At 30.8% G+C, this 22226-nt stretch overlaps 1 protein-coding gene across 2 annotated transcripts; it reads left to right on the top strand.

The window, feature by feature from the left end:
* The first annotated feature begins 9336 nt into the window (after positions 1–9336).
* Positions 9337–22122, top strand: LOC130803094 (structural maintenance of chromosomes protein 2-1-like). 2 transcript variants are annotated; one of them, XM_057667262.1, is made up of 21 exons: positions 9337–9830; positions 11544–12224; positions 12309–12452; positions 12569–12868; positions 12977–13162; positions 13272–13436; positions 13524–13583; positions 13909–13971; positions 14347–14450; positions 15310–15406; positions 16380–16496; positions 16632–16850; positions 17174–17314; positions 17398–17565; positions 17816–18000; positions 18707–18800; positions 18882–18970; positions 19084–19309; positions 20261–20335; positions 21383–21522; positions 21706–22122. In XM_057667262.1, the coding sequence occupies exons 1-20, from the start codon at positions 9513–9515 to the stop codon at positions 21497–21499; spliced, it is 3549 nt and encodes a 1182-aa protein (XP_057523245.1). In that variant the 5' UTR covers positions 9337–9512; the 3' UTR covers positions 21500–21522; positions 21706–22122. The 2 variants fall into 2 exon arrangements, with proteins under 2 accessions (XP_057523245.1, XP_057523244.1); XM_057667261.1 differs by having other exon boundaries at positions 21637–22122.
* Positions 22123–22226: the final 104 nt, after the last annotated feature.

Raw genomic sequence — 22226 nt, 5'->3', positions numbered from 1 at the left:
AAGTCGAAATGTTAACTATTTTCTCTTCATAATTAGTATATCATATTATAGATGCATTTACGTGGGACAACCTATTTAGGACATTAAATAAATTTCTTTATTCTGCAATTAACAAAAAGACAAACATTTATTTCATGTTTTACTTAGTCCTCTTTATTGCAGGAACATATCATTCTGAGGATTTATCTCAAGCCGAAGGACTATTTGGCCGCATCTTTCAGCTTTATATATGGCCTTGTCATCTTCCTTTCCTTCCTAGACCCTAATCATAATTTCATATGGGCGAGATATATACTCTGGATACGATGATGATGACAAACATTCCTTTGATAAGGGAATAATTTCTTTAATTTACAGTTGACTAAAAAGGCAAAAAATTGTTGTAGTTTCCATTGTGGTTAGTAAATTATAAATATAATCATCATTATCATTCTCCCATTAAGTCTCAGAGGCAAAGTCTAGGGAATGGGGAGGGTGGGAAAGAAGCCACAACAATGCCCTTATCACGATAAGATTTCAATCAAAAGAGCTCCTTAACTCGAGTATCGCTTGACATATAAATTTCAATCAAAAGAGCTCCTTAATTCGAATATCGCCTGACATATAAATTTCAATCAAAAGAGCTCCTTAACTCAAGTATCGCCTGACATATAAATTTCAATCAAAAGAGCTCCTTAACTCAAGTATCGCCTGACATATATGAAATCCCTGCAAAAGAAAAATCTACAAAACAAAAAACAAACAATACAAAAATATATGAACACAACATCATTTAGGAAAATAAAAGCTAAACATTATCTTTTTCTGGTTGTATTGATTTTTAATTTCAAATCTTCACAAAAAATTTGATACAGTACCTGTTTCATATATTTAAGCAATGTTCAACATTTTAGGTCATTATTTCTTTATTATACTATTAAATTATATTTTTATATATAATATTGCTAATAATTTTGTGCATTGAACGAGTTTCTATGTTAGTATTTTCTCATTGCCCCTCATTTAGCATCATTTGATATTTTGGTATGTTATACTCATTTTGATCATTTTTAATTTTGGACAATAACTTAATGCTTTTTTTTAATCCCATCTATATATTTCAACTCTCTTTTAATTGTATCCACACAATTTACTCCCCCTCTTCATTTATTAGCAAATATCTACCATTTTCTTAGAAAATAGTTTATTTTTTCTTTACTATTAATCCGAAAAAATAGAGTAATATTGTATTTGTACATAGATATGCTCATACATGTATATCATTTTATTCCTTGCTATAACTATCTCTTGTAATTATACTTATTTACAATATCATATATGATTCTATAAAATATTTTATTCTTAATCATTCTACAAAATATTTTATTCCAAAATCATTCTACTAAATATTTTATTTGACCTTATAAAACCCCATCTTTTTAATATCAACTCCCATAATCCCCACCATTTATTCCTTCCTAAGTGTTCAATTCATTTTTATCTTAATTATTTTTGCTCATTTTTTTCTCTATAATTTTCTCATTTTATTTTGAAATTAATCATTAATGGCTTGTTTGAATAAGAAAGTTAATATTATGATAATTAGCATCATAATGATGTTAATTTTTGTATTAGTACCTAATAATTCTCAAGCAAGGGTTATTATGCGTATGAGTCATGATAATAAGCCTACGAGGGTTCTACCCGAAGTGGTTCATACCAACGACTATAATGATACGGACCCAAAGCCTACCCCATCAAGAGCTATTCCTTCTCCTACGCCTCATTGGTCATAGCCCATGCAATAGGTATACATATTAATTTTTTAAGCTTTACATGAATGAAATTATTAGGTAATTAGTGTAAAAAATGATGTATTGTACGATTTTTTTAATATCGACATATATAAACATATAATTTTAAAAAATAAAGTCAGAGATATTATATATGCAGTAGAAACACTCAATTCCGCATTTAAATGTATAAATAAATTAACTATGTAATTTTGAAAATTGTCAACAATATATTATGTAGTATATTATATTCTTTAATTTACTCAATTTCACTATTAAAATGCTAGTCAAAGATACTTTTATGATAGAAATATTATTCAAGATTAAATGTCATGTCATTTTTCGTTAGCTAAGAATTAAATTTCATTTGGCAAAATCTCTTTACTTAAGACACATTGAATTTCTCAAGCATTTTAGTATAATGTATGATTCTATACTAGTTAGCTTTTAAAGTGACACATACTATATATGTTAATTAAATTTAAAAACGATTTTTTAGTCTTTGTAGCAGGTGTATAAATTTAGACAATAGAATTGGTATTTATTTGATTTTTTTAAGATTATTTAAAATATTATTATATTTATGTGTTTTAGAAGATATCTTTTATTAAATTTTAGATAACAAGGTGTATAGGTTAGAAATCACAATTTAATAAAATGTGAATTTATGAAACTTTAATACTTCAATTTAATAAAATGTTTTTAAAAAGAAAAAAGGTTTACATGGGACCATGTGAAAGAGGTGAGTAAGGGGCGAAGGTAAAGAAATGTGATAGTTTAATGACAATTATGTAAATAATTGGCTTCGATAAGAATATAAGTTAAACAAAATTAACAAATAAGAAAATAGAATTTTTTTTATATTTTGACTTGAATTTAACAAAAAAGGGAATGAGACATTTGACTAATTGAGGCAATCTTACTAATGATCACTTAGAAATATGTTTGATTTGTGTTATAAAATATATATTTTTTAAAAGTTATATGCTATATTTTAATAATTTTTATTTATGTGTTTTAGAAAATTAATTGCTGAAAAAAATTAGTGGCTAAGATTTCATTATAAAGCATTTAAAGATTGAGATTTTATTATTATTATTATTATTATTATTATTATTATTATTATTATTATTATTATAACGGCTGGCTCTAATTAATTATAAATTTTATTAATATAATTAATTATATATATTGAGTACAATTTAATATAATTGATATAATTAATTATAAAATTTTAATATAAAGCATTCAAAGATTGAGATTGCATTATAAAGGTTTATTTCACGAAATCAACTTTTGACATAGTTAATTATAAAAAAAATTTAATATAAAATTATATATGATTATTTTCATTTTTAAATATGGAGTACTATTTCACGATAATTATAAAAGTTCGTCTAATATAATTGATCTCTGAGAAATCCGAATTTTGCTACCATACTTTTTTCTTATATCTAAAAATACAAGCTAAGTAAGCTTGTTGTACTGAAATGTTCATAATTGTTGTGAGCATATTTATATATTCTTGTTTATGTTGGATTAAATATCACTTTCTTCACGAAATGTTCGATTTTCACTTAAATTTTAACTTTTTTATTTTCTCAGTTTATATCTCGTAATAATAATATATTTAAATATTTAAAATTATTTTGTTTCAGGTTTTAAAGGAAGAGGAAGAACCGTAGAAGAAATGAAAGTACTAATAAAAATGCATTTTAACTTTTATATGAAGGTGTTCAATTGATGCTTGTACTAATATCAAAAAAAAAAATTGTTGCTAAATGCTTATTTATATAAATATGATTTATTTATAAAAAATACAATTAGTTCATAATTCTAAGGTGTTAACCATGTTATTATTGACTTCTTTCATTTATGAATTATGATCATATTTTCACAATTTATTTACTTTTTCATACAAATGTCATTACAAAACTTTTTGGTCCCACTAAAATTGTTGCGTTTCAATATAGTACAAAAACTAAATTTGATTAAATAAGGAGAATAATATAAAAATTTAAATTTTGTGAATAATATTTAAAGAGGGAAGAAATATGTTGAGAATATTTAATGAGATTAGTGGGGTTATACATTTTCACTAAAAATTACAATAAACTCATTTAAACATTCCAATATAGAAAATATAGCAAAATTAGTGAAATAAATAATTTATTTGAGAGTTTGTAATGAGAATTTTGAAAAACAGTCGGGAAATATTTAGTGTGAAAACTACCACAAAGGTTTATATTATATTATTAACGTAATATGAATTTAATTTTAAATTTTAACCATCAAATTAAAATTTTGCTTATAATTTAAGTTTGATATTTAGTCTTATAAAGGCTAGTTTGAATCCCGAATTATCATATAGGGATTGATATGAGAAAATTATCATATTAGCCATGGACTATGGTTGAATCCCAAATTATCATACAAAGGATTGGTGTAGGAAAATTTTCATATTAGCTATGTTTGAGTCCCAAGTAATCATATTTGTCATACTATAAAAATCAAATTATAGAAGTATTTTTAGTTAATTACTATTCTAAGATTCAAAATAAGTTAATATCATGAATGAAGTACATCATACTGATGCGATTATTATAACGTTAAACATCGGTCAGATCACGAGATATACCTCAAAACAACCCAAAATACAATTTTTATCACCTTTACAACATCGAAAAATAATTTTGTTTTTTAAAAACTATTATAACGCAGCCGATGCAGCCTTATTTTTGCAATAAAGCTAGCGTGAAGAACAATTATAAAACTATTAACATGCCTTTTTTCCAAGGCATCTTTGATGCATGAAGCAACGAAATTAATTGAGTTTAAAAAGTTATAAAACAAATTTAAAGAGACGAAGATATAACAAGATCCGAAATTTGCGGCAAAACCACATTATTAAAGAGTCCCTAGTACGTTATGGACCATGTTTCTATGTTGCAAAAATCATAGCCACGTCCTGAATCTGATTATTGTGCTTTTGGCCAAAAATAGTTAAACTTACACATTTCCTTAAAAGTTGGCACAAGGGCAAACTTAAGGACTATTTTTTTACCTGAACTACAACTACTACTATATATCAACTTATAATTCTTGAGCCGGCTTATAAATGAGACGACGAGAGCTAATAATGGGTCCCATTATATTTCCTCCTATTCACCACAAATTGTCCCATTTACTTTTTAAATATTAATTTATATCTTACTCTTAATTTTATTATTTATTATTAATCTATAAGTTAAAATATAATCAAGTGGAATCTTATTTGATTCGTCTCAATGCAAGAATTATTCATATCAACTTTTTATAATTTTTAATTATATACAATTAGAAATATTAAGTATTAAATAAGTATATTAGATAAAGTGCAAAAAACAAATAAGACAGTTATGGTGAATAGGGGAGTATTACCAACGTGACCTACCAATATTAATTTTCTAAATTTTTAAAAATTACAATGAAAAAAAATGATTTTTTATTACAAATAGTAGGGGCAAGGCCCCACCTCCCTCTACCCTAGGTTCGTCTATACAGGTGATTTATATTAAAAATTCAAAACTCATGTACTCAAATATTTAACTATTTTATTGTAAGTAATTTTGTCGATAAGCGAGTTAACATCAACATTAATTTTTATTTGTCTTATTCAATTCTTATTTAGTTATACTCCACAAATCATTTTAATTGTCACATTTTTTTTATTTGGCAAAATCATATTAATTGTCACATTTTTATTTTTGTCAATCTTCTTTTTACCTAAATACCCTTAGTTCACACACGTAATTACGAATATACCCTCATATACCCTACTTACCCAAACTAATTATTAAATAACCCTTTACTATTTACCCTTCACTACTTACCCAATTACCAACGTTTTAATGGACCCCACACCACCCTTAATAACAGTGCCTAAGCAAATGGGACAATTAAAATAATTTGGAGGGAGTATATATTTACCGTGTAATGAAATTTGAAATCCAACTTCCTATTAAGAATTAGATTGTAACAGTTAGAGTAATATTACTTTTTATGAATAAGATTTTATAATTGATTCTTATCTAGTCGATTCTTTCGCGTACCCTTTTTATAATAAAAAAAAATAAATTCTAACCTCCTATTAGGGAGAAAATATTACATGTCCAATAACTAATGACAAAATGGCATCCATCATTGATCATAAATCCTCTGGTAAAGAATCGGACAACGCCATCAATTAATAGAATAATCCCCACCTTAGCTATTCATGATCCTCACTTGTGTGGTTAGATTAGGGTTTGTTATTTACATCTTACTTCAATGTCTAACAATTGCTGACACTAAAGGTCTTTGTTTGGGTTATCAACTTAATTTTAGTTCAGATATTTCAAGTTGATTTACAATTAAATTTTGTATTCTTGTTGATTTTAGATAATTATTTTGAACAGCTCTAAGTGACATCATTTCTATCAAAATTGTCTATTTGTTAGTCTCTTATAAAACTTTTTACCCAAATAATATGATAATGTCATAGTCATTATTATATTTCGTGTTTTTATTATAATATTATTATTAGGTTTCCTTTAATTATTATTGTAAATGAATTTACTTTTATCTATGTTGCTAATTCTTATTGAAAAACGTTTTGACAATTAATGTACAAATTAAATTTATATAATGCTATCAATTTTTGTAATGATTTTTCATCACCAAGGTTCTAATAGTAGCTTATCTGTTAAAAATATTAAAATGCTACGACTTTTATAATTTATGCTTTGTTTTATAAGCTACAATAAATTTATTTACAAAAAAAATATTTTCAGTTATTTGAAAGTAACAAATGCCGTAGTTATTGATTGATTTCAATTTAGAGATTAAAATTAATTACTAAAATACTAGCTTATTATTTTTTGCTATTAATTTCAAGAAAATTCAAAAGAGCATATCTTGTTGTGATAACTTAAAGATAAAAGTGCGTAAAAATTAAGAAAATGAGTAAAAGCGAGTAAAAACGCAAAAAAAAAACATAAGTTATGGAGGAATGAGAGAAATGTAGATGAAATGAAACAATAATTAAATGTGCGGATGAGAATTATAGGAAGAGCATCTACTACATTCAAAAAAATAAACTTCTAGCAAATTTCCTATGACAAACCAAAATGAAAAATGTAGCCAAAAAATGTACTGCATCTGTCCCACTCATTTAGTGTCATTTGCTATTTTGGTCTGTTTTACATCATTTTGTATTATTGTGATTTTTAAACAACGACCCGTCACTTTTTTTTATATCATTTATACATGTATTAACACTTTTAATTCCATCAACACAATTTATTCTTTTTTTTATTTATTATATATTATTTACATTTTTCTAAAAAACATTATTTTTTTGCTACTAATTTAAAAGGACGAAAAATAAAAAATATTACAAAACGTCATATACAGAGCTATAGGTCATATTTTGTCTACTCAAATCTTATTTGCACCCATTAATTAGGCATTCACTGAAGATTGTCCAACTAACAAACTGAAATATTCCCAACAAAACAGTATAAATCTTCTCCTATATAAAGTCCTTAAATCATTTCATACACATTAAGCACAACAAATCACTACTATATTTTCATCAAAATCCCAAAAAATATGGGTATGCAACAAACAAAGAGTCTTACAAGTAGGCTTCTACGCAACAAAAAATTGCGACGATTATCTAGCTCAAACGATGTATTAAAAGGTCATTTCGTAGTTTATATAGGAAAAAATTTCAAAAACAGACAAGTTATTCCAATTTCTTACCTAAATCACCCCTTATTTCAACAATTGCTTGGTCTTGTGGAGGAAGAATTTGGGTATGTGCATCCCATGGGTGGCCTTACTATTCCTTGTAGTGAAGAGTATTTTGCAGCCCTTATTTTTCTTATTAGGTCTTCATCATAAAAATGTGTTAGCTTAGCAACCTAATTGTAGTTTACTACTTATTACTATATATATAGTATGTACTATATAGTTTGTTCTATTGTTAACTATCATCGACATTAAAAAGTTAAGTATAGTGAGTTAAAGTAATATTCATGTCAAAAAATAAAAATGAAACATATTTATTGGGATGGGGATTAAGGTTTGTAACCATTGACGTTTTTGGTAGCTAGTATGTGTTTTTGTGTGTTGGCTTCACTTGATGTCGTAAAGATTTATTTGGCTGTTGGTACTAAATGGTCGTAATAAAAATGATTTATGGTGTAATTTTTTATGAAATATATCATGTCATTCTCATGGTAATGAAACTTTGTTTATAAAAAGTTGTTACCAAATTTTCATTATCATCTGATACAACGTTTTCGAATAATAATGTATTGAAATAGATTTTATAAAGAAAATGATATAATTGACATAGAACAAGTGCAAAATTAGATTTATATTAAATTTTCATTATCATTTCACCATTTGATATTAGCCACCAAACAAGCATAACTAGAGAGACCAGAAGTAATAAAAAAGTCAATACTTAATTTTCATAAAAGAAAAAAAAAACTAACAATATACTAAATATCTAGTTGTCGTTTGTTTGGACATATTATCCATATGAATTTTCATAGATAATTTGATTTTTTGTTTGTTTAACAAAATAAACTGAAATCATTGGAATGTAAAATACTTAATTCTATATTGAAATAGCATTATTTAATATTTGAGATCTCTTATTTCTAGGGGTTATAGGCGGTCGATTGTCCTACTTGTGCTCAGAATCGGCACTGCCACACTAGGTTATACTAATATATTCTATCTATACTATATACCTCTTCTATTTTTTACTTACACTCAAACACCTTTATACACAGTCAAACACGTTTGTTGGATTGTTTATATTTAGAAGTATACTCATCAAAAATTTAAAAACCTTGATATTATGAAAATGTTCGACGAGACGAATAAAATAAGATTCCTCATGACTATTTTTTTCTCGTATAATTGCGCAATATGCAAAATGTTATAAAATGATGAACAATGTAAAAGTTGGTTTGAATGCAAGTGAAAAAAACACATGAAATTTTTAAGTTATTTGATTAAAATCATTGATTGTATAAGCACGTCTTATAATGAGATAGTCTCATATAAAACTTTGAGGTTCATTGATTGCAATTTATTCCATGAAATTGTAAATTCCCATAAAATGATCAAAATTGATTATATGTTGTTAACAACAAAAATCTAATTAGTAAGAATTTGACAAATTAAATAATTTTTTAGAAAATACTTTTATAAATTTCTCGTGTTAATCGAAATTCTAATGTACGCCAACCAAATCGTTGATGTATAAATTTTGAGGCTATATAGTTACTAATAAAAAAAAGTAGTAAATCATCCTATGTATTCTATTTTATAGAAGAATTTTTGAAATTTTATTAGATCTTTTTCTTATTTTATTTTTTTAATATTATATATTTTATCTTTTTTTTTAATGAATTTTAGAGAGGTCCTTAACATGAGTACATGACATATCCAAAATTTGAAACTCAATTATTTGTCAAAATATTCCCGCCTATTATAGTGTCCTTTTCTTCATCCCCTAAATGGACTCATCCCACTCTATCTCTCTCCTCATTTCCTCATTTATCAGTTTAACGTTCTTTAGATTTTAAATTCCCAACTTCCGACATATTTAAACTCAAATTTTTCCAACAAATTCTACTTGAAACCCAATTAAATTATCCCCAATTTCTAGGGTTTCCATTTCCGAACTCCAAATTAACCATGCACATCAAAGAGATCTGTTTAGAAGGGTTCAAATCATACGCTACGAGAACCGTAGTTTCTGGATTTGACCCCTTTTTTAACGCAATTACAGGGTTAAATGGTTCTGGAAAATCCAACATTTTAGACTCTATTTGTTTTGTTCTTGGTATTACGAACTTACAGCAAGTTCGAGCTTCTAATCTTCAGGAGTTGGTATACAAGCAAGGCCAGGCAGGGATTACAAAGGCGACTGTTTCAATTATTTTTGATAATTCGGATCGTAGTCGAAGTCCTTTAGGGTATGAGGATTGTCCTGAGATTACTGTCACTCGTCAGGTTGGTGAGCTATATTTTATTGTTGTTTGTTGATTTGCGTTCCTGCTATAGATTTAGCTAATTTTATCTGAAATTTGTATAGTTGGGTTGAAATTAAAGCATTGGATGATAGTGTTATAATTGATTATAAATAGGCATGTAGGGTTTATTTATTTATTAAAATTTGAATTAATTTATAATGGGGATTGTGATCAAATTCAAACCCAAGGTTTAAGGATAATGAGATTCAAACAGCCACCTGTAGTTTATTAAGAAAACAAGAGACATACAGACAAGGACAAAGAGGACATAAATTATACCTTTATGAAATGTTGTGTTTTATTTCATTGAATACCAAAAGCAAGGTTATTGTTCAATTAGCAATAAGAGAAGTTGGCTGTTATAGTTATAAGCTAATTACCTCCTCAAGTCACAACGTAGTAGCAAAAGCTCCACATATCATCTAAGAGCTAATGGGCATAATGCACCAAAATAATTCATAATGCATCAAGCCCCTTGGCCTTGCCTAAAATCTTCCTGTTGTTTACTTGTCACTAGTAGGCTGTGCACCAATTAAGGCTTTCAATGCATCTTTCAAGAACCCTTACAATACTTGGCCTCCATTCACCTATCAAGAACCCATTGATACATTCAAAGGCTTGCACATAGGTCTCTAAGTTATGCCACTCTAGATGCACTTGTGCAACACTAAACCTTGGTATCCTTTTCGACATTTCTTTACTAACAATTGCTAAGGTGTACTTTGGTGCTTTCGTGTAGCACTACACTAGTACACTAGAGATATATACTAGTTTAGTAGTTAATATCCCAGTTCTTACTATTTTTTCAATATAAAACCATTATATTCAATTTTAATGGGATATTCCCTACAGTTTTGGGTTTTGATTCTTATGCCTTTTCATCGAAAGTTAGTATTGAGGCAACTCAATTGTAGTTGTAACTTGTGAGAGATGAAGACTTGCTCATTTCATATAAAATTATTAGATGAAACACATTAGATCTTCAAATTTGCTAATATGTCCATTTGCTTTTTTCTGAACACTCGTTGGTTATTTTCGCATCATAGTTACAAGATTGATGCTGCCTTGGTGGAGCTCATTGTCATTAACAATTGTTCCGTAGTCTGGATTAGTTTCAATTTTAAGTTGTGTTTTTGGATGTACTAGACTAATATGCTAAGTTTATTTCACATGAATGCATTATGTGTATAAAATTTTCATGTTTTCATCTAGCTAGAAGTTAGTTATTGTTGCAATTTTATGTTTGTTTTATTCATCTTTTTGGTTAAGCTAAGCTTAGGGTTTTCATGTTATCTCTCACCCAAGTCTATATTAGGCTTTTACATTAGTCTATGAGTTTCAAAGTGAACATATATGTTTTTGCATTATTGTGTTAGTTTTTAAGTGAGTGTTTAGGATATGTTAGCAAATTCATTATCTGTGTGTGGAAAGAGATAGTAACTAGAGATGGGAAACTGAATGATAGACTTTCGTACAATTTTTTTAAAATTTAGAATAATGTAATGAAATAGATAGATTAGTGTTTTTCTGGCTCTTTAATTAGTAATTCTTTTTGATTTTTGATGAATATTTGTACAATATGCTTGTAGAAGTCCTAATGCTCTCTTAGGTTTGTAGTGCTCTATTTTTCATCCTATTTTTCAAGGTGTGCAAGCCGCAAGGGTTATTGAGTTTGCTTGGTTATCTTTTACAGATTGTTGTTGGTGGAAGGAACAAGTATTTGATTAATGGGCACCTTGCTCAACCTAGCAGAGTACAAAACCTCTTCCACTCTGTCCAGCTCAATGTGAATAATCCTCATTTTCTCATAATGCAAGGGCGTATTACAAAAGTTTTGAACATGAAACCTCCAGAAATATTGTCTATGCTAGAAGAGGCGGCTGGAACTAGGATGTACGAGAATAAGAAAGATTCTGCTTTGAAAACACTTGAAAAAAAGCAAAGCAAAGTTGATGAGATTGACAAGCTTCTTGGACTAGAAATCTTACCTGCTTTGGAAAAGTTGAGGAAAGAAAAAATGCAATACATGCAATGGGCTAATGGGAATGCAGAGTTAGATAGGCTTAAAAGGTTTTGCATTGCTTATGAGTATATGCAAGCAGAGAGGATAAAAGATGGTGCAGTCTACGAGGTGGAACAAATAAAGGCAAAGATTGCTGAAGTCGACACTGATGCATCTAGCATGAAGTCTGAGCTTCAAGAGATGGATGCCAAAGTATCTGAATTGACTGCTGAGAAGGAAGCAAGTATGGGTGGTGAAATAAAGACTTTGCAGCAGAAAGTAGATTCTTTAGCTAATGATCTAGTGAGGGAGACATCTGTGCTGAAAAATAAAGAAGATACTCTCAAAAGTGAAAAAAAGAATGCTGATAAGGTACGTTCATATATTTATGAAATGATGTCTATGTTATTGTGTGCCTTGACGAAGATGTATCTCATGTTTGCTTAATCTTGCAAGGTTACCAAAAACATCGAAGAATTGAAACATTCTGTGGAAGATAGGGCTATGGCTGTCAAAAAGGCCGAAGAAGGTGCAGCTGATCTTAAACAAAGAGCTCAGGAACTTTCTAAAGATCTAGATGAGTCTGAGAAAGAATATCAGGTAAAATGTGGGATTTGATCAATTTAGAGATGTTCAAATTATCCGATTTTTTGTTTTCAACATCCTTTCTTTTTTAAACTTTCTTTTATCTTTAATGACAAAATGGTTTTGGACAGGGTGTGCTGGCTGGTAAGAGCAATCAAAATGAAGATAAATGCTTGGAGGATCAATTGGCAGATGCTAAAGTGGCAGTAGGAAACGTGGAAATAGAGGTAAAGCAACTAAAAACACAAATATCACATGGCGAAAAAGAATTGAAAGAGAAAACTACTCAATTGAAGTCAAAGTGTAATGAGGCTACTGCTGTAGAAAATGAACTGAATAGTAGGAAAAAAGAAGTTGAAGTTGTTAGGAAGGCATTGGAGTCCCTCACATTTAATGAAGATCAAAATTCTCACATGGAAGCTTTGCAGCAGGTCAGTATGCATTGCCATTGATCTTTAGGCTGATATAATGGGTATTAAGAAACTTTCATTGCTCAATATTTTTGATGCTCATCTTCTTTACATACATAAATAAATCAGGAGCGTGCAGTTGAATTGGAGGAAGTGCAGAAACTCAAAGATAAAATAAGAGGTCTTTCGGCACAATTGGCAAATGTTGACTTCACCTACCGTGATCCAACCAGGAATTTTGAGCGGTCAAAGGTAAAAGGTGTTGTTGCAAAGCTCATTAAAATAAAAGATAGATCGACAATGACTGCATTGGAGGTACTGGTTGCAACTTTTAGGGTTTCATCTTCTTTGGTTATACGTAAAAGATTAAATTTTGCTATATGTTTAATGTTCTTGTGTGTCCAATTGCAATTCTACATTTCAGGTTGTGGCTGGTGGTAGATTGTATAATGTCGTTGTTGACACAGAAACTACTGGTAAACAACTTCTACAAAATGGAGATCTACGAAGAAGGGTAACCATTATACCACTGAACAAAATTCAAGCACATGTCATTCCTAATGATAAACAGCGCGCTGCTGCTAATATGGTTTGTTTCCATACTATACTATTGCTAGAACATATCAATTTTTGATAGCTTGTTCCCTTTGTGAATATCACATTTCCATAATTACAGGTTGGAAAGGAGAATGCAAAATTGGCTCTTTCACTTGTGGAATATGATAAGGAGCTGAAGGTACATGCCATTTTTGCTTCTCATTCCATGATTCTTTTTTTTTTTTTGGTCATTAGTTGCTTATTATATCCTAATCAGGATCTTGGGGAATCATCTTTGAAATTCAATATCATACTTGTTAATATGCCTTTTTTTTTTTTTTTAATATTTTTCATTTTGTATCTAGTTGGTTTTTTGTTCATGCACCTTTGTTACATTACTGACTAGTGACTTGCTATATTATCTATATGCCTCATGTATGTTAGTATTATAAATATCTGCAACTATGATCTTTTTGGCATGAAACCTCTCGAAGCTGCTTTAAAATGTGTTATTTTCTGTACAGAGTGCTATGGAGTATGTGTTTGGATCCACCTTTGTGTGCAAAACCAGAGAAGCTGCTGTAAAGGTTAGTTGGGGTTTGAGATGGAGTAAAAATTGTGATTTGGACCTGTTTCAATGTATATTATGGGCTTCACCCCTTCATGTTTGCATTGATCCTAATCCAGGACACGCATCTTTGTGAGAGGCCTTTATAGCCCCAAGCCCCTGTACAGAAAATTATTAAATGTACAACCATTAAATTTTAGGGTTTCTAGCAAAGTGTTTACTTGGCTCGTGCAAGTTTTTTTTTTTGGGATAGCCATTAGCTAGTGTCTTTTAAGTATGGCAGTTGGTATGGAATCTAATTTTTTTAATCAAACATTGTACTGCTTCTCTTATTGTTGAATCCATGTAATGATAGATTTATTGCATTAATTGTTGTTAAATTGATACATCACAGGTTGCTTTTAATAAAGAAGGTAACATTGATATCAGGGAACCATGTGTCACTCTTGAAGGGGATATCTTTCAGCCAAGTGGTCTCCTTACAGGTGGTAGTCGTAGGTAATAGCTAATCCCTAATTCTTTTATGTTGTACCTGTAACTTTTCAGAATCGTAAAACTCTTGTTGATTGTTTTCTAGCTTTAGTTTCTCTTTTTTTTTTCTTTTTTGGATGAGCGGCTAGATGTTAGTTTATGATGAGATTTGTTTTGTTCAAAGCTCTCTAATTTTCCATTTATACAATGTTGTATAGATGTATGTCGTTTCAGAATAGTAAAACTCTTGTTGATTGTTTTTTGGTTTCTTTTCCATGGATGAGCTGCTAGATGTAAGTTAATAATGAAGTTTGTTATGTTCAAAGATCTCTAGTTTTCCATTTTTCTTACAAAATTTCATAAATGTATGTCTTGCAACAAACAATGGCAACAACAACAACAACAATGCCATAGCCTTCATCCCAAAAGATTGGGGTTAGGTACATAAACCTATAGATCAACTCCAGTGTTCTTGCAATAGAAACATGGCATTTTGTATAAAATTGTTCCCAACATATTATTCTAAAAAAATTTGAACATATCAAGGAACTTTTGCCAAAATTCTACCTGTACTTGAATCCACTTTTGTGATATTGGTAGTAAATAGAGAGTATATCAAGTTGCGAAAGTGTGTTAAAGTAACATTTGGCATGTATGTCTGTCTGATTTTTATTTTTATAATATAAAAAGCTTTAGAATTTCAAGTTGATAACAATGTGATGGATCCTGGTATGGTGTTGAACTTTGTATTTATAAGTATTCTTGAAGTATTTTTATTGTCAATGTCCATTAATGGCGTGCTTGTGGAATATTTCCTTGTGGCTCACCATTCGCTTAACGTACCAATGGTTACTAGCAGATCTTGAGTTGGCTTTTAATATTGCAGAGGTGGAGGTGAATTGCTAGGATGTCTCGCTACTTTGGCAGAGGCTGAGATAGACCTTTCTACTCACCAAAAGAGATTATCAGAAATAGAAACAGAGGTTAGTATCTTCTATGAAAGATGGGTACGATAAATGTGGTTAAAATTGCCACGAGGGATCTGAATATACAAGTACCAAACTGATGCTGATCTGATTATGGTGTAGCCGTCCAAGTCATTTGAATTTGCTTTGCTGTTTGGCTCCATCAAAACATCTATGCATAAAAGAATTGCTTAATTTTAGTTTCCACTGATATAGTCGTGCATCATTGTACTATATTCAACAAATTCTTTCGTATAGTTCAAAAGTTGACGTATCTGGATGCTTGGAGGTCGAGGTAGGAGTAGGAAATTGTGTCCCTAGCAGTCTGACACCGAATATGTTTTGGTACTAATATAGTTAAAATGTGTTCAACGAGAACATTAATGGATACTTCTTTCTTACTAAAGAAAACGAACTCTGAAGGTTTTTTCTATCCTTTTAGGCAATATTCAGGCCTCTTGTTGAATAGCAGCCTGGTTGAGTTACCTTTGTGACTTATTGTTCTTGTCTAGATATAACAACAAAACATTTTATCTTGGTTTGGGCCAGTCAATTATTAGAGTTTTCTTGGCTTCTTGATCAGTTTATTGTTGGTCTTAGTCACATGAACTAGGAAAATCTGTCAACTATGTCAAGAAATTTTATTACCTGAACTGTTTGATGTCAAGGAAAAAATGTGAACATATGCCTTTCTATGTATTATAAATGGATTTCAGATTCTTTGTGGAAAGCATGTAATTACGGAGTCTTATACTTTTAAAGTTATGCTGTTGAGATAACTGCATTCTTAGTTTGATTCAGTTGCATTTCATGTGGTTGATTTACATCATGCAGTATTACATTTTATCGTCCGACGGGCTGTTAAATGAGTTAGGAAGGGAATGTAGTGATTGTATTTTTTTCTGAAAGCTTTTTTCTTACTCTTGTACAAAACTCCAATGATAGCTTCAGTTTTTTAGATGAGTTTGTGATGTGTTTCTTAATTTTACAGATTTCTCAGCTTCTTCCGCTTCAAAAGAAGTTTACTGAACTTAACAATCAGTTAAAACTGAAAGAATATGAACTTGAATTATTCAAGGGTCGCGCTGAACAAAACGAGCATCACAAGGTAGTATTGCTTATGACTATCAGTTTGGTTATAGAGTTCCGTGTTTTTTTCTTCCAACTTTTAGCTGTGTATAGATGAGAAAGTTGTTGCTTGAGTTTCGTATCTTATTTTTGATCTTATCTGGATGCATTGTAGCTTGGTGAGATGGTGAAGAAAATTAAGCAGGATCTGTCAGATGCAAGAACTTCCTTGAAGGAAAAGCAAGTAGCTTATCAAAATGGGGTTGAGAGGGTTTCTACTCTTGAGAAATCAATTAAGGATTATGATAAAAATAGGGGTGCCAGGCTTAAAGATTTGGAGAAGAAGATTAAGGCACTGAAGAGTCAAATGCAATTAGCGTCTAAAGATCTTAAGGTGTGCAAATTGAAATGTTTGCCCAAAATGATTGGTCATTGTTAAACTGTGCAACAAAATGAATGATGTCAATTGATGTTCTTTCTGTGATCATGTTATATTTAAAGATATGCCTGTCCCATTCGTCCTTTACATTTTCCCCTCTTGCACCTCTGTATTTTCCTCCCATTTTCTAATGTGTGAAACATTAATTTGTATGGTTGTGGGCCTTGTGGCTCTTATCAATAAAAGAGAGGTTTGGGTGTGTGCGGGCACGTTTGATTGGGGGTGTGTTCTATTGTTTTTCTACGTCATTTTATCTTATATGGTCTTACATTTTGAAGGGGCATGAAAATCAAAGAGAAAAGCTTATAATGGAAATGGATGCTGTAGCTGAAGAACGTGCTTCCTTGGAGAGCCAACTTGATTCTCTGCAGACTCAAATACAAAGTCTGGTTGATGAAATCAATGAGCAGAAAGTCAAGGTTACAGAGTTATCTTTCATTCACTATACATAGTGCATAGTTTTGGCAGTTTCTTATTCAAATTCTCAACTTATCTTCTGCAGGTGGCTTCCATAAAGGAACACCATGATCAGGTTCTATCAGATCTCAATGCTGCTCGTTCAAAGTTAAAAGAATGTGACTCACAAATAAGTTGCATTTTAAAGGAGCAGCAAAAGCTCCAAAGCAAAATAAGCGAAGCAAGTCTTGAGAGGAAGAAGATGGAAAACGAGGTACTGTTTTTTTTTCTCCCTATTTTTGCAGTAATGAAGATGTTTTAAGTTTGGATTTCAGTTTACCTTCAGTATTTCTATAACTTCTCATGTTTTTTCAGTTTACCTTCTATATTACTTCTCATGTTATTTCAGTTTACTTTCTATATTATTTCTCATGGCATTCCTTATTAGGATCTAATTATTCTTTCACAATAGTACTTGTTTTATGCTAATAGAACTAAGCACCTTGTGATAATTTGTGATATAGGTGAGAAGGATGGAGGAGGAACAGAAAGAATGTTCTTTGAAGGTTGACAAATTAGTTGAGAAGCATTCTTGGATTGCATCTGAGAAACAACTTTTTGGAAGAAGTGGAAGTGACTATGATTTCGCATCTTGTGATCCTCTTAGAGCCAGGGAAGAACTGGAGAGATTACAGGGAGAACAATCTAGGTATGGATGATTTTATATCTTCAAATATTTTGCCTTTTAGGCACTACAATAGTCAATCAATGTATACTATCTCATACATAATATTTTGCATTTTTTTGTGTTATACTTGCAAAGTAATCATTATTCATCAACTAAACTTGTTCTTATATGTTATTCCTTAGAATAATTTGCAAACTATAACATTCAAGCTAGGGGCTTTTGTAAATTACAACCTCTTTTTTTTTGTTAAGTACCACCGCTAAAGTATCAAAATCTACACCGTTTAGGCCAGGTCATTGGATTACGTTAAAATGACATGCTAATGACTGTTGACTAGCCTAAATGAACTTTGACTTTTACTTATTTCAATTAATGAAAAAAAAGAAATAAAATCCTGTCACCACCCTTTACAACACCCCTCCCCTAGAACTCCCTTCCCTAGTCAACCATCTTTCGGAAACCCCTCCCCCTGCGACCCACCTTCCAAAAAACCCCTTAAATCCAATAGTGTGGGATGTTATGTTTGTCTCATCATGTATGTTTCAAATGTCATCTTCTTACAATCTTTAATTATGCGTAATCATGTTTTAACTCAAAATAGTGCATTGGACTGCATGCAAAATGGAAGTGTAACAAATCAAAAGACAGGATAGTATTACTTTTTTCAGTTTTTGTATTTCTGTCTTTGTCAAGTCTTATGTTTTTTTGACTTTTGTTCCTTCCTCAGTCTAGAAAAAAGGGTAAACAAAAAGGTTATGGCCATGTTTGAGAAAGCAGAGGATGAGTATAACAATTTGATATCCAAGAAGAACATTATTGAGGTTAGATTCATTGTCATTAACTGAAAAAATGCTTGTTGAAAAGTATGGAACTATGTTAATCATTTTATTTTCCTTTTTCAGAATGACAAGGCCAAAATCAAGAAGGTCATTGAAGAGCTTGATGAGAAGAAGAAGGAGACCTTGAAAGTCACTTGGGTGAAAGTGAACAAGTAAGTATCTTTTCATGCCACATAATTTCATCTAGTTCTTCTAGCTTTCTTGCGAATTGATAGCAATCTTTTGAAATAATCAATGTGCTAATACACTTTCATCGCGTTGTCAGCGACTTTGGGTCCATCTTTTCCACATTATTGCCAGGAACTACAGCTAAGTTGGAGCCTCCTGAAGGTGGCACCTTCTTAGATGGACTTGAGGTTCGTGTTGCCTTTGGAGGAGTTTGGAAACAGTCCTTGTCTGAACTAAGTGGAGGCCAACGTTCTCTGCTTGCACTTTCGTTGATATTGGCTTTGCTTCTGTTTAAACCTGCTCCACTCTACATACTTGACGAGGTCAGTTAGTCCATGGGTTCTTTCGTTGCATTTGAAAATTCATTCATCCGAACTTTTATTTCGGCTGAAGATGGAATGCCCCAAAACTGAGTTTCTCTTGAATGAATTTTTTAAAATTCATTGCAACTTATCAAAACTTATTTTAATTATGTTTGAACTTGAAGAACCCTTATCTGAACTTTTGTAAGTTAGCAGTGAACTTAGCTGGACATATTTTTTCTGAAACTTATCTCTTTAATGTGAAAAGAATTAACCCAAATTATATGATTCAATGTCATCTTTGTTCACCAATATCAGAGCCATAATTTCGAAAAATTGGACTAAGAACATATTTCAATTCATTGTATCATTTTCAATATGTTAAGAACATATTTGCAACTATGTTATCATATTTCAATTATTAAGAAGAGAAACATTTTTTCGCAGTAGATAGCAGAACTGTGCCTTGTTTGTGAATCCTTTTAAAAGATAATCAAAAGTAATCCATCTCTCCCACCAAATTTACTCCATAGGCATTTGGCGGGAAAACCCAAAAAAAGGTTTGTGGCAGAAATGTGTAGATGAGAATTAAAGAAAGAATGTTGGTCATACCTAAACATAGAAATTGGGAAATTTGGTGGGATGAACTAAAAAAGGAAGTGGGGCAAATTTTGTAGGACAGAGACTAGAGAGAGTAGTTTATTGGGAAGGCAAGGAAATGATGTTGCACTCAATATTTCCAGCTTCAGCTGAGGTCTATTAAAAGTTTTGAAAATTGCCAATTTAGTTGGTAATAAGGCTTTGACATTGTTGTTCTTGGCCGATTTAGTGGTGTTGACTGTCGTCAGTTGGTTCATGTTTTGGTTTGTAAGCCTCTTGTTGATTGCATATGGTTGGTGATTTGGTTGCTTCAGAATTTTTATTATTGCCTCAAATTTTGATGTTGTTTATGATTTCTATGGAATTTTCAAGGTTGATGCAGCTCTTGATCTGAGCCACACGCAAAATATTGGAAGGATGATCAAAGCACACTTCCCTCACTCTCAGGTTTAACATTCTCTTGTCAGCTACGTGCTTATTCTTTGCATACCTAGGTTGAAATTTGTAGTACACGAGGAGGATAAGTCACGCTATTTGTATTTTGTTGGTGCCTACTCTTGATAATTTTTTTAAGTTTTGCCGAAGGAACTTAGTTTCGTGCTTTCTCAAACCTTACTTTTGAGTTTTTGGTTCAAAATGGTGTGTTGAATAGTGTTACCTTGTCGGAGTGTCGGATATTGACATAGGTACTTGAGGTGAAACGAAGAGTCTTAGTTGCACAAAAGAGGATGAAGGAATTTAGCGTTTAAAAGGCTTTTTCACATAACTTGTAGGGAAAACAGTAGGGGGACACTATCTTAACTATTCTTGTGAACAACCATGATTTTTAACCAAAGTATCACTAGTGAAAATTGACAATCTTCTTATTTGGACGCTCAACTGCTTGCTTATTAGCCTTTTTTTACGGTCCGTTTGGTAATCAGTATTAAATGAGCGTAATTTTGCTAGGAATACCTCTTGACAAATTTAATTGCCATGCTTATTCTCCTTCAACAATCTCATTTTCTTTACAAAAATCATTCCAATGCGTTACCATTTGAATATGCAGTATTAGGTGGTAATCGAAAATTATGAACAAAAAAACTTTTTTATGATTAATCTTTCATTACCATGGGAATAACATGATACATATCATGAAATTTTACACTACAAATCATTCTCATTACCAGTAATTAGTAACGTTAACCAAACAAGCAGTTAGTGTTTGCTGAATTTAATTACATTCCGACAAACTGTCTTGAAGTGGTCTAGTAGCCTCTTATAAGCTGTAGTATAGTTTCATGGTAGTAAGTTCTGGATCATTTTCTTTTGAGTTGTAGCAGCTTGTGGAAAGTACTTCTTCGGTACACTATCCTTCGACAGAGTTGAGATTCAACTGATTCTTAAAGTAGATGGAGTTGTCAAATACAAATTTACTGCAAAATCATTTGAAACCCCTATCCGGAGTATATAGTTCATTGTTTCTGATCGTCTCTTCTTTTTGGGTTTTGCTAGTTCATTGTGGTGTCCCTCAAAGAAGGAATGTTCAACAACGCAAATGTCCTATTTCGCACCAAATTCGTTGATGGAGTTTCAACTGTTCAGAGAAATGTCGCAGCTAAGCAGAAGTGATTCCCTCGTGTCCATATTAACAGGTAAAACCTCGTGTTAATATGCACCGTCTTCCTCATATACTCCTTGTATACGTGTCGGAACTTCTAATCAATATCGAAGGAAATAGTTCGAATCTCATATACTTCTCCTTGTAGATCCTGATTTGTTTCGGTTTCTTGACTATCGACACTCCTTCGGGCTGACCATCAGTTATGCATTTCCAGAAATACACAAAATGGTTGCTTACCATTGGAAATTTGGATCAATCTTTCAGTTTTACAGCATTGCCAGTCTTGTGTTGGGTTTGGCTGATATATTCTCTATATGTATGTTGTGTATAGCAAGTGTTAGTTTTTGCTAGCCTTTGTATTTTAATAACTATTGCATTGTTGAAGTAATTCAAGAGCAAGACTTTGTTAATTTTTAACATATATTCCGTCTGTTTCTTTGAGTTTGCTACTGAAAGTGACATTTTCTTTATAATCACTTTCAGTAGCAAACTCAAAGAATAGGAATACTCGTTCTTTGATCAGCTAGTCTCTTGAGAGACCGTCTTTTTGAGAGACGTATCTCAAGCCTAGCCCATTAAAGATTAATGTCTACTTGCCATATTCTTAATGTCTACTTATATTATTTTTAATGCTTATTTACCATATCTTTAATGCCTACTTTCAAAATCTTAAATTTCTACTTACATTATTCTTAATACCTACTTATAATATTTTAAAAAAATATATAATGAGTC

This window comes from Amaranthus tricolor, chromosome 16, assembly GCF_026212465.1.
Source record: "Amaranthus tricolor cultivar Red isolate AtriRed21 chromosome 16, ASM2621246v1, whole genome shotgun sequence".
NCBI lineage: Eukaryota > Viridiplantae > Streptophyta > Magnoliopsida > Caryophyllales > Amaranthaceae > Amaranthus > Amaranthus tricolor.
This window is presented reverse-complemented; position numbering and strand designations above follow the sequence as displayed.

Excerpts from the sequence above, each read along its gene's own strand:
- LOC130803094 (XM_057667262.1), top strand. The coding sequence starts at position 9,513 with ATGCACATCAAAGAGATCTGTTTAGAAGGGTTCAAATCATACGCTACG. Across the intron at positions 18,001-18,706 it reads TTACAGGGAGAACAATCTAG|TCTAGAAAAAAGGGTAAACA; the intron begins GTATGGATGATT and ends TTCCTTCCTCAG. Across the intron at positions 18,801-18,881 it reads CCAAGAAGAACATTATTGAG|AATGACAAGGCCAAAATCAA; the intron begins GTTAGATTCATT and ends TTCCTTTTTCAG.